This window comes from Mesoplodon mirus (genome assembly GCF_964341445.2).
Source record: "Mesoplodon mirus genome assembly, chromosome: 5".
In the NCBI taxonomy this organism is placed as follows: domain Eukaryota; kingdom Metazoa; phylum Chordata; class Mammalia; order Artiodactyla; family Ziphiidae; genus Mesoplodon; species Mesoplodon mirus.
The window spans coordinates 113,490,872-113,509,426 of NC_138980.1; the positions used below are offsets into that span (position 1 = coordinate 113,490,872).

An 18,555-nucleotide genomic window follows, 5' to 3' on the forward strand; every position below is an offset into this window, starting at 1 on the left:
AAAATCAGTGTCCACTTCCCGTGTACAAGACCTGGAAGATGATAGGTAAAGCAGTACCTTGACACCATTCTCTAGGGGTCAGCGTTGAAGTGGGAGAGGCAGGTCAAAGAGGAGACAGATGAATGTTACAGACTAAGTCAGGGCACCATCTGCTTTCAACCCTTTTGGTTTGACTTAATTCTTAAGGAGTTTGATTTCCAGAGGAAAAACAAAATTTCAAATTGTAACTTCCCTAGAGAGTGTTTCAGCAGATTTTAGAGCCTTTTGCATATCATGGTGTCTGACCTCACAAGTTGTATTCCTTTTTATCACCTGTCTTTCTATTATATTCAGCAAAGCAATGTGAAAATTGGTCTCTTCACTCATATCCCATTGATTTTTAACCTAAGAGTGTGATTGATAATAAAACTTTGGTCTTTTTAATATTGATTCAAGAAGTTAACATTTCCTCCTAAAATATTAGTTTTACTCAACATTTGTCTTTTTTCTCTTAGCATTTTTCTTTGTCCTCACACAGTGTTGGTTTCTCTCTTTCCTGTTTTTGACATCGCCATAAGATTTTATTTGGAGATAATACAGAAGGAAAAGCTCTTTTCAAAATCATTAGTGATATGAAACTGTACATCAATAGACAACAGATCCTGACGGAGGGATGTGGTTAAAAAAACCCCTCTTGGAAATCAATGTTTTACCTACCAGGGACTTTTCGGGGCTTCAAGGCTGTCAGCCAAGAGTATAATTTGCTGTTTTTAGACAAACCTTTGCCAGTCTTAAATTTTAGTTAGACTTATATAGAATCTTTCACTTGAATTTCAATTCTAAGAGTGTATAGTCATGAAACAGTCTCATATTTGAAAGATCAAATCAGATATATTCCTTTAGTTAACTTTCTACTAAGGGAAACTATATTGTACCAAAACCTTGGCTAAACAGTTTCAATTTATCAACTATAGATGTGTCCATATGGTGCTAAGTATTCACTAGGTTTATTTATTATTGCTCCATTTCAGTTATTTTAACTGAACTTAATATCTACTTAGTAACTGTCTTACTAAACACTATTCCCTCCTTTCATGATTTTTTGACCTTAGACTCCACTTACAACCTCTAGTTAAGGCAAAGAACCCTGCTATATTAGGTTATTATAATATAGTAATAATAGCAAATCTAAAGCTGTGTTTAATTTACATATTCAAACATGATAACATTAATTTACATAACAATCATGGAAAAGAAACCTTTAGTATTAAGCAACTCAGAGAAAACTGTGAAATCATGGAGCAAAATTTTTGCTCAAGCAGTAATTTGGGAAAATATTCTGGAGGCAGATATTCAGACTAATAAAATCACCAAGAAAAATACATGATATACAAGTTACTTTAGAGATGACATCACCCTTGGAAAGTCTGTGAATTCCCATTTTGCAGGATTGTTGGTGAAAATTAAATGAGATCATCAATACAAGGCAGCACCTAGCACAGTTTCTGCCCTAGAGTAAGTGCTTGTTAATAAATGTTGGCTCTTGTTAGTATTATAATTATCTATATTCTTGACTTCCTAAGCAAAAAATAAAGCTTAGTTTAGTCTAGTCCCAGTAATATTTATTAAATGTGCAGGGTGTGAGTAGTGCACTAGTAGGCCTGACAGAGATGCCTGCCGCGGCCCCTACCCTCAAGGGTGGGAGTAGGGAGGAGATATTAATAAATCTGAGGCAGAAAGGGAGCACAGTGCGATGCAGTGCAACACATTTCATTTCAACATTATCATCTTCTGATGTGTTTGCAGCAGTTGTGTAAATGTTAAAACCACAAGTAATTATTCTTTCTCTTCTGTCATGTTCCCTCTAATTTGAACTGTCTCAATATTTTTGTTTATAAAAATGACTGAAAGAATGAACAATTGTGTCAATAATGAAGACACCCCCTCATTTTTTAGTAAAGAGACAGCCCCCAAATCGCAAGAAGTGAACAATTAAGTGAGTCATAAATCTATCATTCATTGTTAAGTGGAACTTTTTTTAAGATAGCAAGGTTCCATATCATTTTTGTGGTACGATGAAAAACTATCCCTTCAATAAGTCAGTACTAAGAACAGAACGATAGAGTGCCTTTGTGCATGGGAAACATCAAATTGTCGATTTCTTTCTTATTTGCAAGTGGAGCCTTTATTCCAAGAGAAGGAACAATTCAAGGATGCATTCTAAATCTGAAGCATCTGGCTTTTGTAATAACGTAGTGGAAGCATTTTGTGCTTTGGATTCAAATCAGAGCTCTCCCACTTACTGACAAGTCTCAGAAACTCCCGGAACCTCAGTTTCCTCATCAGTCAAAACTTGGGATGATAATGCCTGACCCACATGACTTTCAGGAAAAATGAAAGTGGTCTGCCAACACAAACCTGCTTTATAACACAGACTCCAATTTTTAGGAAAACAACTCAGTAATAAGTAAAAATTCTTTACGTCTGCCTCATAATCCAGAGCCCATTGTATGTGCTGAATGTTTAAAGTTCTAGTTGGCAGATAGACTTAATTTCACAAAAGGTACTAAACAAAACACATCTAAGAAACATCAAGGACAAGTGGGGTAAGTAGGAAATCCATGAAGGCATGGTTCAGCGTCAGGGTGACATGGTCAAGCAGAAGAGACAAGTCTCTTTTTAGAACGTCTGCTGCCCTCTAACTGGTATAGCCAAGAATAGTCTTGGCTCGGGTGTATTCTTCGGGTATTTTCTAAGAATACACCACAAAAGGCACTGAGGTTTCACAGGAGTTTCTTCTTAGTCTCACATTATACGTTATTATATTATTTCCCTGAGAAACCCCCCGATAGATTGGAGACTTGATTTTACTTTTAAGAATCTGTAATCAGGAGTCTTTAGCTGGATAAGAATCAGAAATCTGATTTGCCCCCATTCTGCAGTAGGCATATTGAAATTTTCATCATTCCCAGATTTCTGACCTCCAAATGTTTTGTGGTTGCCTTTTCCCTTAGAGCCATCCCATGAAAAAGATCTCCTTTCCCCTCAAAAAAAAAAAAAAAAAAACCAAAAAACTGATTGTGATTTACAACAGCTGAATAACTTATAGTTGGTAGTGCTTTTAACAGCGTTTCAGGCATTCAGGGCAAAGTGAATATAAGACTGAAGTCTAGAAGGTCATAATTTTTTCCCACTAAAAACTATTTTAGGTGTGTTGCTTCCAGTAGAGCAGTGGGTTGTATGAGCAATTTTACTATGTACAAATAAAATTACATGAAAAGCCGTAGGTTTATTTGAGACACAAAACAATGTCCTGATATTGGAAACTAAAACTTTGAGTAAGTCAAATGTAAAATTAATTGAGGGCCTCCCTGGTGGCACAGTGGTTGAGAGTCCGCCTGCCGATGCAGGGGATACGGGTTCGTGCCCCGGTCCGGGAGGATCCCATATGCCGCGGAGCGGCTGGGCCCGTGAGCCATGGCCGCTGAGCCTGCACATCCGGAGCCTGTGCTCCGCAACGGGAGAGGCCACAACAGTGAGAGGCCCGCGTACTGCAAAAAAAAAAAAAAAAAAAAAAAAAAAAATTAATTGATAGTAGTGAACGTTATCATATATGTAACATCTCTAGTTTAACAAGATTGTATGCTGTAAATATATTCAAAATTGTTCTGCTGAAAGAAAAAAAAAAAACCTTAAGTGGGCAAAGCATTTTGCTGAAGTAAAAACCGAAAATCAATACATCAGAGGTTCAGCTGTATGTTCAACTTAATGTTTTCCTGTGGCAGTTGGCTCCAAATTCCCAAAAATAAGATACCATTAACAAAGTACTAAACAAAGTAATTTTTATAACCTGTGTATGAGAAATTATTTTCCAGATACCTAATAGTGGATACTATAAAATACTGGGCGTTTCCCTGTCATGTTGAGTGGTTCTGATGAAGCTGGTCTCTTAAATAGACCGTAGGTAGGTAAACATCTTTACCCTCTATTACAGGGGAGAAGATTATTGACTAAAGTATTACAAAATCTACCTTTAAAAGCATACTTAATCATCCACTCAAAATAGCATGCTGAAAGTTAAACAGCTGCTCTGGCATTTAGTGTAGCTAAACCCAATATTTCCTATTTGTAAATATTTATTTATCCAGAAGGAGACTAGAAATATGGTTTGGAACATCACCATTCTGTGCCCCTTATGTAAGGCCAGTGTCTTTTGAACCAGAATTGCTATTTTTGATGCCCAGGTTGACCATGTTCCACATCACTGCTGACTTAGGAGTCCCTTTGAGTCTCATGTCCCTGGTCTCACCCTTTGTTTCCTCTCTTCCTTTGTGTTCCTGTAATTTTAGGATGAGGTTTGACAAAGAAGGGTTTTCAAAATCTCAGAGTATGACCAGTTCCCAGGAGCGGGGCCGTGTTGTGCTTCAGAGCATGGACTCTGGACACACTGCTGGGTTCAAACCATGGCTCAGCCAGCTGATAGCTGTTTGACGCTGGGCAAGTTACTGGACCTCTCTGTTCTTCAGTTTTCTCTTTATGTAACACAAAGATACTCTTAGCACCTCACAGGGTTGTCTTGAGGATTAAAGGTGTTTTGGGCTTCCCTGGTGGTGCGGTGGTTGAGAGTCCGCCTGCCGATGCGGGGGACGCGGGTTCATGCCCCGGTCCGGGAGGATCCCACATGCCACGGAGCGGCTGGGCCCGTGAGCCATGGCCTCTGAGCCTGCGCGTCTGGAGCCTGTGCTCTGCAACAGGAGAGGCCACAGCAGTGAAAGGCCTGTGTACCGCAAAAAAAAAAAGGTGTTTTATATCCAGGTATAATAACAAAACACATTGCATAGGTGCCTGTACTGTTCTGGGTACTTAAGATGCATGCTTGATGTTGTTAATACTATTGGTAATTAGTACTATATAAAATGCTTGCTGTTGTTCATATTGCATGGTCGTGTTGGTGAGCTGCCTTGGGAGAGTAGGTGGGAGTCTCTGATTCAGATGACTGTTATGCTTCTCTCACTAATGAAATCATTACTTAGCGTGTGAAAACCAAGGCTCAGTATAGTTGAAGGAACTCTAATGGAGACCTCATGACTAGGAACTGGATTTATCTACTTAATCCTCCTTTGTCCTCGATGCCCATCTGCCTTGTAAATCTTCCCAACTCTGCTGCCTCCTTCAGACCTCATTCCTTATGTGTTCCCTGGCAGATGTGTCCTAACTAGCTTCCTTATAATGTATCCTTTCCACTGCCACTCTTGCTGTTTTCCCAACACACAGCTAACGATGCCACTTCCTACTCACAAACAACTTTGGCTGTTCATTTTCTATGGTATAAAGTTTAGTAAAAGTTTATTATAAAGTCTACAGTAGAAAGTTAACATGATCTGACAGGCTTGCGTTAGCCTAGCCTACTTTTTCAACTTCTGAAAACTGCATCCTCTGAAATGATCTATATTTCACCTTCATAGGAATACTCATCCTTCTCAAACACAGTCGTCACTCTGAGATCTGTCATGAATTCCCTCTCTCCAGGAAGTCTCTCTCTGAACCACCTAATAAAATCCTGTGCACTCTTAATTGCCACCCTTCTACCATTCTTTTTCCTAGGATAACATGCAGCCCATCTTTTGGTAGAAAGGTCTGTATGAGTAAATTATTATTGAAATTCATCTTGATACAGAGACAACCTATGGCAGTAAACACTTGACAGTGTAGAAGAGAAGATCCAGTACCTCAGAGTTTTTTTTCATTAGGGAAAATTTCTACTTTGAGTCTGCTGCTTGCAGTCAGCTAAGGTAATGTGCTTTGAAATGATTAACAGGTGCAATAGATGAAAAAGAAGCTTTAATGAACTCTCTATTAACAAATTTAGTAGGTGGGCACTTGCATGATTTTCTGACTTTTATATCATATGGTTGATAAACAGTTTGTCTCAGTGGTGTACTTGGTCATCAGTGTGTAATCATTATCTAAAATAGAAAAAGGTCTCAAGTAGCATAAAGAGGAGAGACCCTTGATGTTTGAAATTAGCAAGTTACACATTATGTTTTCAGTCCTCATCCCACATTCCCTCCATAACTTGACTTTTAGTCCCATTCCTGAATAATTCTAATTTTTCCAGCATAATCTGCATATGTGTTTTGTGAGCATTTGAAACGCTTAACGGACTAGTGCTCTGTGTAGTATTAGCCTCTAATTATGCAGGATTTTGGAGGAGAGTGAGTTCAAGGTGGGCCGAGGTTGACTGAAAGGTATCCTGAAAGCACTGGGCCTTTGCCGATCCTTAAAAATGAATTTGAATTAAACAGGAAATCAAACACTGCCAGTTATTGAACTGCTAGAGCAAAGACTCAGGCTTATTCAGAGGATGGTGAGCTTGGCTGTGGCCACTGGAAATTAGGTTAGATAGATAGAGTGGGTCAAACTATGCACAGTTTGGAGAGCCAAGCCAGGGCACTGACCCACTAGTGTTAAGTATGATCTGAAAAAGGAACATGAGAGAAGCAACACTTGAGAAAGATTTTTAAAGAAAATCTTGGGAGTGTACATTAGATTTATTATAACACATATGCACAAAAATTTGCATACAGCTTCAAGGAGCTCACAATCTTCCGGCAGCCCATCTTAAGGCCTGGTGAAGAACCCTTCAACTAGAGACCAGGAACCCAAACAGGGGGTTATGGAAAGACCTAGTCAAATGGCAGCAAAAGCCTAAATTAGGATGGTGGCAATGGGAATGGAGGGAGACATTTTTGAAGAAAAGTTAGCAAGGTTTGGAAACTAATTGGATATGGAAGCGGGAATGAATAGTCAAAGATGACGACTTGAGAGACTCCAAAAACAGATCGTGCCAATGAAAAAATTAGCCTTGCTCCATGAGGACTAGTTTCTGTTTTGCGCTTATTAGATTTATATTCTTGTATTTATAATTGAAAGTCCAGGAGAGAAAAAAAAAAAAGTGACGTGAAAAGACTCATAATGTCTAAACATCCCAATAAGAGAAAGTTTCAGAACTTCGGGCTCAAAGAGAGCTATATACTCAATTGAGCTCTGTGAGACAAGGCAAAATGTCCTCCTCACAACATCTTAAGCCAGGAATATGTTCTTTGAATTTACAACTTCTTAAAATAGGAGTCAATTTAAAAAAAAAAAAAAGAAAGAAAAGAAAAAGCAGCAAGTGTTTTCAAGTTAACTGGAAAGAAAAAAATTTTTTTCTCCTAACACCACATTTGAAGTTTTGTGTATTTACAGTAGTTTTAGTATGGGTGTTTAGAAACTTGTAACCAAGAGAGGTAGATTCTATTATCCTTTATACAAATTATATCGTGAATGCTTAAATTGTTTTCTGTGAAACAATATTTTTAATCAAACGAAACGATAAAACAAACGAACTCTAAAGTTGGTCTGTTCTTCGTTTTCTTATAATCTATAATCAGGAAATCCATTCACTCATGCTTTATAATTTTGGGGCTTTTAAGTGGTCAGGGGAATGTGACATCTGCATGCAGTCACATCCAAATTGATAATTGTCCCAGGCGGAGGGTAATTTTAAAACATGAAGGAAGGTGGAATTTGTATCTCAGAAGGTTATTGAAGGGTGGCGGTTCCCACCTCCCGACCCCTGACTTTGAAAGAGACTGTTCTTTTGGGCGAATTTATCTTAAGGTAGGACAGCAGCCTCAACCAAGGCCAAAGCGTCCTGAGTGGGGAGGCGGCTGCGGCTTCCGAGCCAGTTTAAATGCAGGCTCTTCTTAGCAGTAAACCACACGAATGTATTCATCACTGATTTTCAAATGATAGGTTTCTATATCACTGGTTTAGGATCCACAGCCTCACATTCCTGAATCTATATTATGCCAAAAGAATAACAACTTGGTGGCTGGAAACAGAAATGGTTATTATACGGCTCCAAAATGCTAGCTGGCACAATATGCTAAAAACAGCAGAAACTCACCGGTAAAAGGCAGAATTTATTTGTTCTCAAAAATAACTTTATGCTCTAAAAATATGAATCTAAGAAGTGTCATCGTGGTTCAAAATATTTTACCTTCAGTATGTAAACACCTTAAAATATGTGACTAATCTTCTAAAATGGCATAATTTCCAAACAACAGGAAATATTCCAAGGGGAAAAATAGAATGCTTTTCCAATCAATTTTTTAAGTTTTGAAGCATTTATTGGGTGAAAAACTATAATATATGTTTGCTTTTTTTTCCCCCCGACTGCTGCCCCAAATCATTGTTTAAAATGTGGGCAAAAAGGGGTAGGCTTTGTTGGAATTTCTCAGAGTTTACTGTAGAAGATGTTTGGTTTTTTTAATAAAAAAAAAAAAAGCTTTTCTCAGAGCCTTCGTGCAGCATTTCCATTTTCGCACACTGGCCCAGTGCTCGTCATATCACAGGACAACACATTTCATAAAGTGGTTTTACTTCCTTTTAGCAAAATAACTCCTCCATGCAAACCAGTATCGGCATCTACGACGCCGGGGTTTTAGTTTCTTCAGATCTGTTCAAGCTTCATTGCACTGCTTAACTGACTTTTTTTTCCCCCTTTCTTTTGAAATTACCCAGCTAATTTTCCATTTGATTGTTTATTTAAACCAGATCTCACACAGGCTTAATAGATAAGTGACATAGGCATTCAGCGTGTCTGTCAGTCTGAGCTTCAGCTGACAGGAAAGTAGAGAGCAAACTTTGTCTTGGTTTTCTCGCTCCCTTTTTATCCAGTGGAATCTATTAATTAAAACTAGAGCCCTAGCATAGTCACGATAATGATTCAGTAAGACACCTTAAATCTAAGACTCCTGTGAGCATTCCATTTGATCAAGCGTTTTTCTAAGTGAACATATCCTTTGTATTTCTCCTAGTGGAAAAAGGTAAATTGCATTTGTTTCATAAAATAACTTTTGCCACAGAAAACAATCCAAGTTAACTGTAAAAAAATGTTTTGGGCTTTTGACATATTTAGCTGGCTTTAGAGAATTTAGCTAATTTTCTTGAAGTTTATTATAGAAGAGTAATTTACATACAAATTCAACCAACACTTCTTAAGCAACTACTTTATACTTGACACGCTTTGGGGGAGGGGTTGTTTGTTTTATTTTGTGGGTTTCTTCTTCCAGTAAAGTGGAGAATTTTATGCATAATCCAATTGACAGATTTAATCTTGTAGTTATTTGTTATATATTCAGCCCGTTTATTCATGCATAAAATGAGACAAGTAAATGAATGGGGTATGAAGAACCAGTGTGCTCTACACAGTGTGCCTCAAATAGATTCTAATTCAAAAGATGTACCCATAAATATCTCCTGAAATATACCTGGGCTTTGCCTTCCCAATTCCTCATCATAGCTCAGGTCATCATAGAAGTTTCCAGACTGGATCACACGTATCAGGCCTTCCTAATGACAGAATATCCCAATACCAATAGATCCCTCTGTCCACTTAAAGGCCTGTGTTACCTCTGCTCTGCAACCTTCAGGGGTCTGCATTTCCACCATTTAAATCCAAGACACGTTAGCCTGGAATTCACAGGCTAAACTTCTGTGGGTTCCACAGCCCAACCCTCCATATTCCTTCAGGGTCTCTGACACTCCCCTCTTTCCATGGGTTCCCTTCTCACCAGGATGCTCACAATGTCTGTCCCTGACCGTCCTCTGTACATTGCCACCTTGGACCTTTCCCAGTGCCCGGTCACAAGCCCAGAGATCTTACTACCTCTTCTCTTTTTTCAAGACTCACATCAGTTCTTGCCTCTTCCATGAATCTTGTTTGGATAATCTCTCCCCTCCTGGGAACACAATAGCACTTAATCTGTATTGCTCTGTGGCACCTCACCCCAGGCTGCCTTGTCTTGGTGCGTATGTTTCATGCGTGTCTGTATTGGACTGCCACAAAGGGACTGCAGGGCCTTTGAGGACCGGGGGCTTGTCTCTGCATCCCCACTGGGTAGCACACAGTACCATTCGTCCTGGGGTAATAGATACTTGTGTTTTACGATAATGATAATGATGACGGTAACAACTGTCATCATTTGATGACATCATTTGACTGTCTCCTTTAGAGAGCTTTAGAAAACAACTGTCTAGGTAGGTTTCCAGCACGGGTTGTTGAATCACCTAGGTGGTTTCTCTTATTCTCCAATCAGAGATGGTAGAGGAAGCCAGCAGGGGACTTTCCGGTTCAGCTCAGGTTGCATCAGCTCCCTCCGCAGCTCTGCCTGTCACAGGACAGTATATTTTGAATTATGACAAATGGACACCTTCAGGTAGCCATTTGTCTGTTAGTGGAGGGCTAAGCATCAGAGACCAAAGAAAACCCTTTCAAGGTGGTTCCCACTCAATGGCCACTCCTGTGCCCGTGCATCGGCACTTCAGTGGAGGCATCATCCCCTCATTTCGGCTCCTGAGAAGGAGTCCTGCTTTTTGAAGTTCTGTGTGAGCAAGAAAGCAGGGCTTCAGGTTCGTACACTGAGCTTAGTGAGGAGAGCAAACCAGATGGGAGAAAGCCATAGGGAGAAATCGCTCAAAGACAAGGGGAACCGAATAGCAAAGCGTGTGAGAGGCTGCTACTCCTCCTGCATGTCCTAGAAATTATAGTCTTGCTGGTATGACCTTTCTTCACTTAAGGACACACAGATACACAAAATAAAACCCAAATCGTTGAACCAAAAGAGTGAGTCATGCTGGCCAGACCTCCGCCGAGCTAGTCAATTAAAGTGCAGGACCAATTCAGTGCTTTTCTTAGACCCTGAACGACTGACTGTCTGACTTTCTTCCCAATTTTTTTTTTTAATTAATGAATTTATTTATTTTTGGCTGTGTTGGGTCTTCATTTCTGTGCGAGGGCTTTCTCTAGTTGCAGCGAGTGGGGGCCACTCTTCATCGCGGTGCGTGGGCCTCTCACTATCGTGGCCTCTCTTCTTGCGGAGCACAGGCTCCAGATGCGCAGGCTCAGTAGTTGTGGCGCACAGGCTCTAGTTGCTCCGCGGCATGTGAGATCTTCCCAGACCGGGGCTCGAACCCGTGTCTCCTGCATTGGCAGGCAGATTCTCAACCACTGTGCCACCAGGGAAGCCCCCAAAATTTTTTTAATAGAAAAAAATTATATGCTGGTTTCTGGGCAAGTTGCTATCTATTAGGTCTCTTCTCATTAAGAGTTTTTAATCTTCCTTCAGAGGAATGTTAAATAACTGATTGGGTTCCTGATGTGGAGACTGTCAGTCATCCTGTGAACTTTCAGTGTACGTTATTGTCTCACCCTGGTAATCCTTTATCCTTAATCTCATGTAGTGTATTCTCTAGAAACATTTTGTGAGTCTAGGTTTTTTTTTTTTCCTCAGTCCTCTCATTGTTTTGTGTTAACAGGGAACGGGTATGGCAACCCCCGAAACTCACCAGGTCTGCTGGTCTCACCTGGTAACTTGAACAAGAATATGCAAGCAAAATCTCCTCCCCCCATGAATTTAGGGATGAATAACCGTAAACCAGATCTCCGAGTTCTTATTCCACCAGGCAGCAAGAATACGATGCCATCAGTGGTAATGTGAAATTACATTTTAAATAAATGTTGCTGTTTTGTATATGTTTTGCTATTTGTGTATTTGTCTAACTTTATGAAGTACTCACATGCTCCCAGAAAATTAACACGTCAGTGCTATTGCTGGGGCCCTGTTGGATTTAGCTATTATTTCTGGTAACTAGTGTGCACTTTCCCTTTTCCGTGGAAAAAAAGAACCCAACATCCAAAAAACTCCACTATACGGCTGGTGTTCTGGGGCAAAGAAAACATTTCCTTTTAAGGCCTGCAATTTATAATTAGAAAAAAATCATTACCTAGTACTCTGCTTATGACACATATGATTTGATTTGACCAATGGTAGAACCACACTCACAGAATGAGGTATTTCATAACAGATTTTTACAGTGTTGAACTAAATAAGTATGTCCTTAAGGTACTGACAATGAAAAATCTTTCTCAAAATTGCTAAATGAACTTTCTCCTGTTAATTAGCAATCCTTTTCTGAGGTGTATTGCAATGATAATGTTTAATGCATCACATGCCTATGCACTGCCTCAATTCATCTTTCCAAATATGCATTTTATGCCAATAGTTACCTCTCAAAAATAAATTGTCTTAAAAATCTAGGCATTTTGAGAACAAAGGTTATATTTTTATTTTACATCAAAAAAAGTTGTGGCACTTATAAGAATAAATAAATATGAAATATAAATAATATCCCTGGAAGCTATCATTTTTCTTTCTCCTGGGTCTGCAGGACTAAGGTGAAGATAACATTGTGGGACCACATTCAGCAACAAAGAGACTTACATCCGTGTTCTCCAAATTAGCTTTGCTTAAGAGCGAGAACATTTAAAACCAAGATTCAGTAGACAGATTTAGATCATTCTGCAAACACATTTTTTTTTTCTTTCTCTGCTCTGTGGCAAGCTTCAGGGTAAAACAGTCCTGCAAGCTGATTAGTTTATTATGGCACAGTGCAGATTAATTTTGAATATCAACCCCCCAAAATTCACATAATGTGCAACATTCCCTTCGGGAAAGGCTGGATAAATAAAACCTCCCACAGGGCCACAGCCAAGCAGTGTGGGCCATGCGTGGCAGGCTGTCTCTATCAGCAGATTTATTCCAAGTCCCTTAAAACTGAGGCTTTCCCAGGGTTTCTTGTGAGCCATCCGTCAGGTCTCTCACTGGCAGCCAGGTGCGGTTTCCCCCTTCCTCCAGCAAGTGGGGTTTCAAAGTACAATCTTTTTTTTTTTTTTCCTCAAAATGTGGTGGTGAAATAATGAACGTTGAGACACTGACCTGTGCTGAAAACTGGATAGATTGTCTTCATGTTTGAGACAAACAGCTCATTAAAGAAAACAAAGAATGTCTTTGTAGGAGTTATCTTTAGAGTCTGAGTTTTAAAACTGTTTAAACTGTTGTGTCTATCAGAAGATGCTTCTCCTTTTGTTGAAAAGATTTTGCCCAATTATAAATATTTACAGACACTAATTAATAAAACTCCTTCCGCATGCTCTCAGTCTGAGGATGTCGACCTGCTTTTGGTAAGTGGTGAGGGTGCTTCTCTTCAGTGGCACGTGCAAGGAGAAATCCAAAGTGACTGTTAGGTGGAGAGGTAGCAGTAGTAAAATGGAAAGATTTCAGGAGTTAGTGTGTGTCAATATTGATTATATTTAAACGCCATTCATTTCAAGTATCACTCATAGGTGAGATATCAGGTTATCTATTTTTCTGTGTCAACCCCTGTAAGTAAAGGCCACGCTTTCAGTTTATTTTAGGATTTAATTTATAGTAAAATTGTAACAAACAAAAATATCCTTAGTTATTTAAAACCATGAATATGCTTATTTTTCTAAGAATTAAATTCTCAAGATATTTAAATTTATATGAATTTTTAATCTCCTTGCTCTAAGGAATTAAATATATACGTTAGCTGCTTTGCCATCTAGTTTGAGGGAAGGTTAGAAGAATCTGAAAAAAAGTGGTCAGAGCACCACCTGCTGGTCAAAATATAGCATGAACCCTCTACCCATCTGCTCTGGTGTGTATAGAACTGAGCATAAAAACCACCATGGTTGATTTTAATTTTTTTTAAATTTGCATTTGAATAAAAACTGAAACAATAGAAGTACAGTATACATATTTCATCAGTTTTCAACATAGTCTGTTTTTACCCATAATAAAGCTATGGTACTTGTTACTAGTTCAGTTGCCTAGGAGATACTGATGTAATGGGTTACTATGGCAACAACTGGTCTCTTGAAGGATTGTAAATGATAGGGTTGGCAGAGTTCATAGAGACACATGTTAAATGATTAATTTCATGAGATTTGTACCAAGTTCTCTTTATGTGCAACACTAATACTGAAATCTAGTATTTTTAACTCTTAAAAAATTCTATAAGTAATATCTTTTTATTTACTTTAAAAGAATCAAAGGATAAATAACTCCCAGTCTGCTCAGTCATTGGCTACCCCAGTGGTTTCCGTAGCAACTCCTACTTTACCAGGACAAGGGATGGGAGGATATCCATCAGCCATTTCAACAACATATGGTAACGGTGAGTAGTTTGCCATGTTCAAATAATACATTAAATACTTTTTATTAAAAAGCAAGATGAAAAAGACATTACTCTTTAGTCTGCTAGGAAGCTTGATTTAATACCTGTGGAGTCCAGAGCACTATACCATTACCTATTCATTACTAAGACAAAGTGAATATCCACACGTTTCTTTCTTAGTGAACAAAAGTTTTATTAACCCAACCTGAATTCAATATATAAGAACAATTTCAAGAAAATGAGCTATTGTTTCTTTGATGTAATAGAAAGCTCACTTTCTCAAGGTTGTTTAAAAAACATTTCTAGGTCATCAAATACTATGTACCTACTTGTGATACCAGATTGTAGTTCTAATAAACTAGAATTGCAGGCTGTATTACATTGACATTTTCATGGAATACTTAATTTTTGGTATATGGTATATCTCTTTTAAATTAAAATTGTCCCTAATGTTTTATTTCCCTCCCTTCCGCAAAAAAAAAGTATAACAATCATTAAATACTACTAATAGAATATTTTAAAAATTGAAAATGATTATTCACCACTTGATAATTTCCAAATTGAATATTTTCCCTGACTCTCTTATTCTCTTCTCTAGAGTACTCTCTGAGTAGCGCAGACCTGTCGTCTCTGTCTGGGTTTAACACCGCCAGCGCTCTTCATCTTGGCTCAGTAACTGGCTGGCAACAACAACACCTACATAATATGCCACCATCCGCCCTCAGTCAACTGGGGTAAGCAATATTACTTCTTTCATAATACACTTTTAGAATGCATTGGTAAATGACAAATGGCAGTCTCTAACTGTGTGCTCTAATGTCCCTTTAGAGGATGTAAAATTCTACTTTATCAAAATCTGGAAGTTTAATACCTTTCAGGTAGCTTAAATATTACTTTCCTTCTTCTTTATGAGGAGGGGGAACTCTGTGATAGTAGGGTATGTTATTTCCCAGTTGTTTTAGGCTATATTTGTTTCCACTTCTGTCAATGATAAGTTTTTCTTCAGTTAAGTTTTCACATAGTTCATGTGGGACATAAGAAAACATTTATAGTTATTAGTTTTTTAAATTTTTGAGATATTTGAGAATCCTTTTCACTTAGCATAAACCACATAGTTCATGCTAATGTAATGAACATAGCCTAATACTCAGAGGGTCAGCTATTCCACTGATATACAAACTTCATATATTTATAATGTACTCATAATATAGTTGTATATTCATAGATGTATGAATGTAAATATATGTAAATGTGCATACATACACTAATTATCTAAATTTGGGTATAAAAATAATTTTTGTTGTTTTCTGAAGTCAGAAGATGTCTATTTCTGCCCCCTTGTGGTACTTTTGAGCTATGTCTTTATTATAGAAATAACTCCTGTCATTTATCAATAGGAAAGTTCAAATCTTAAAAGGCCCGGAATTCACAAATAATACTACTTGTAAAACCTTTTTTAAGTTTAAAACATGAACCAAAGACATGACTTTCAGTTTAATAACTCCAAAACTTCAATTAATCTTCAAAAGAAATTACTAGGAGGATATAAAATATTAAAGATAAACCATTTTTATATTTTTATATTTATATTTTAGAAAAGTGGGGTATGCCTACCCCACTTTTACTTTTCTGCTGAGATGTTAGTTAAAGTAGTTAGCTAATTCTATGTTCATATTCTAAGGAGACAGTGAGAATACAACTCTGATTAGAATAAAAGTCACTGACTGCTATCACAACTTCTCTCTTACTCTGCTGCAGCGCCACTAGCTTTCACGTGGAATTGATTTCGCATAGATTACTGCTCTGGTTGTGGAGTCTTCACCCATTTACTATTTGCTTATATGCATTTTACTCACTAATCACTATTGTTGAAACTCTAACCTCTCATGTAAAAAATAAAATAAATTCACTTGACACTGTTGCTCTGCTTTCTCGAAAGATTAACTTTGAAGATATGTTATATGTTGAACAGCAACAGAATGTCTCTTTTTAGAATAACATTTAAATTTTCCCAGAAATGTTAACTATCCAAATAGACATTTATGGCAATAACTTTTTCAGGCAGTTGTCACTAAGTACATCGTATCAAACAGGCGATCTTAAAATACACACACGTGGCATTGTGCTTCTGTGGTTCGGCAGTGAATCCACTGTTCGTGCTTCTTGTCAAAAATAAAGGTAGCTGTTTACTTCTCGTTTTTCACAAAATTCATCCCTTATAGGACTGACTTTCCTTAGAAATTATTAATGTCAAAAGCCATATTATTTTCTCCGACTATGGCTTTCTTTTCAGTAACACCCGATAATTTGCATTTTTACATAGAAAACACATGTATTTACGTATCTTAACTACATTACAATTTTTAAATTCTCTTCTATTACATGGGAAGAATGAAATTCTCTGCTGCCTTTAATAGAGGCTTCAGTAAATGAGAAAGAAGTGACAGCCCTGGACTAGAGAGGAACTGAATTACAACAGCCAAGGATGAAGCATTTTGTTTAATTCCAGTTTCTTTCAACACCAATTCTCATGGTGCATGAGTTGACTCTGAGTTTAGTCTATGTGTTTTTATTGCACTTAATCACTTCCCTTATCCCTCAAATAGATACCCCTTCCAGGCCTTCTAATTCTAGCCCGCCTGCCTGCCTGCCTTCCTTCCCTCCTTCCTTCCTTCCTTCCTTCCTTCCTTCCCTCCTTCCTTCCTTCCTTCCTCTTTCTCTCTCTCTCTTTCTCTCTTTCTCTGTCTCTCTTTCTCTCTCTCTCTCTCTCTCTCTCTCTCTCTCTCTCTCTCTCTCACACACACACACACACACACACAGTAGTTTTCAAAAGGAGATTCCTTCAAATGAGCTAGCCTATGCTCACACCATTAAATATTAAAAAGAAAAAGAAAATCCAAAGTTGTAATATTTATGTAAAATAAATTATATGAGCTACCTTTATTCCTTACAATGTAAATCAGTTTTTAAAAACTGATATTTTTCCAGGCCAAAGTAGTCCCAAATGCTTGTGTGGTGGACTCACATTCTTTCGGATAGATACAGTGTTCAAAGCAGAGTAAAATATCTTTCAGCCCACCTAAGTAGAAACTCCTCGCAGCCCAAGAGGGTTGCCACAATTCTTTCTCAAAATTAAAGAAGTAGGAAAGAGCTCTTCATATTTTGTTCATAGAAATACCTTTAAGTCCTTAAAGCTATACTGTTAGCACTATCTAGTATCTGATTTTATCTAAACAAGTTAGATAAACAGCATAAACTGACCTATGTAGAGGGCAGAGCAGACTGGCAGAAGGAACTTGCCATCAGGGGTTAGCAAAAGTCATTTGAATACTAATATTTGAGAAAATGACCCTCAAATTTTTTGGTATTTTTCTCCTACCACCTAAAAAAAAGACAACCTATTTTCTAGAAGCATTTCCATCATCAATCATCCTTGTTGATGTGGGTATTCAGTACATACTGAGAGATGACTTTAAGTAAAGACGATTTTTAAAAGGTTAGGTTACATATAGTTTGATAGTCTAATTTCCAGACGGGGGCAGTAAGAAATTTGAATAAAGCTATCCAGTCATGTTTCATTTCTCAACAATATGGGGAACATCGGTGTTTCCCCAGCCAGAAGGAAGGCATCTGTAGTAGCTGGGAGCTTGCAGCAGGACTGGATATGGGAACATGCATATCTGGCTTCTGTCTCCCCATCTACCTCCTCATCACCTACGCATAGGAAGTATCTCACAATTATCTGTGTCTGTAAAAATTTTGTTCTCAAGAAAAGTAGACCAACATGCTTATATCTGAATCTAGTATATATACAGCGAAGTGCTGTTAATGCTCCTTTTTCAAGAACATACTTCTTTGATAATGGAGACTAGCCAATTAAACTTCATTCTGTTTTGAATCCCATAGCACAGTATGATGAAGCTAAATCTAAGATATCACTTACAGTGCATTACTGTGGATTTAGTGTCCCCAGAACTACTCAAAATGCTTCATAAACGCTTTCACTGTCAAATGAAATGCCACCAACTAAGTTTATCTTATCTTAGGGGCCAGCCTATTTGTTTGTAGGAAAGGATAAACAGTTAGTGTTGTATCTTTTGTGGGGAAGAGATATAGCAAAATCTATACAAGCCAGCTGACTTTGGGAAATGGAGTGAATAAGTAGAAAAAGCAGCTTCCAAAAGCTGTATTAAAGAAACAGCATTTTTATATTATTTTTTGCTCAGTTTATCCAGATTAACTGCTTATACTGGTTCAACTCACCAAATTGTTTTTTCTGATTTTCCATGTCACCCTGCCTCTGAATCTAAATGTCAAAGGGCAGGCAAAAGTATTTATTGATATGCCACTTTATTTTCAGACCCCTAATTGACATTCATTATTAAACAGTTGTGTGATTCATAGTAGAAGCATTTAATTAAATTTTAGTGAAATAGTCTTTCTTATCCAGAGCCAGGAAAATTCTTTCTTCCAGAAATCAAAAGATGATTT

General features: G+C 37.9%; 1 protein-coding gene across 7 annotated transcripts in view; it reads left to right on the forward strand.

Moving 5' to 3' along the window:
• The window catches only part of MEF2C (myocyte enhancer factor 2C), a 150,192-nt gene that overhangs the window by 125,061 nt on the left and 6,576 nt on the right, over positions 1 to 18,555 (forward strand). For all 7 annotated transcript variants that reach the window (XM_082620991.1, XM_082620993.1, XM_082620987.1 and 4 more), the window contains 3 exons: positions 11,344 to 11,516; positions 13,935 to 14,064; positions 14,663 to 14,798. In XM_082620991.1, coding sequence (XP_082477117.1) covers positions 11,344 to 11,516; positions 13,935 to 14,064; positions 14,663 to 14,798 — 439 coding nt within the window. The remainder of the gene's footprint in view (positions 1 to 11,343; positions 11,517 to 13,934; positions 14,065 to 14,662; positions 14,799 to 18,555) is intronic.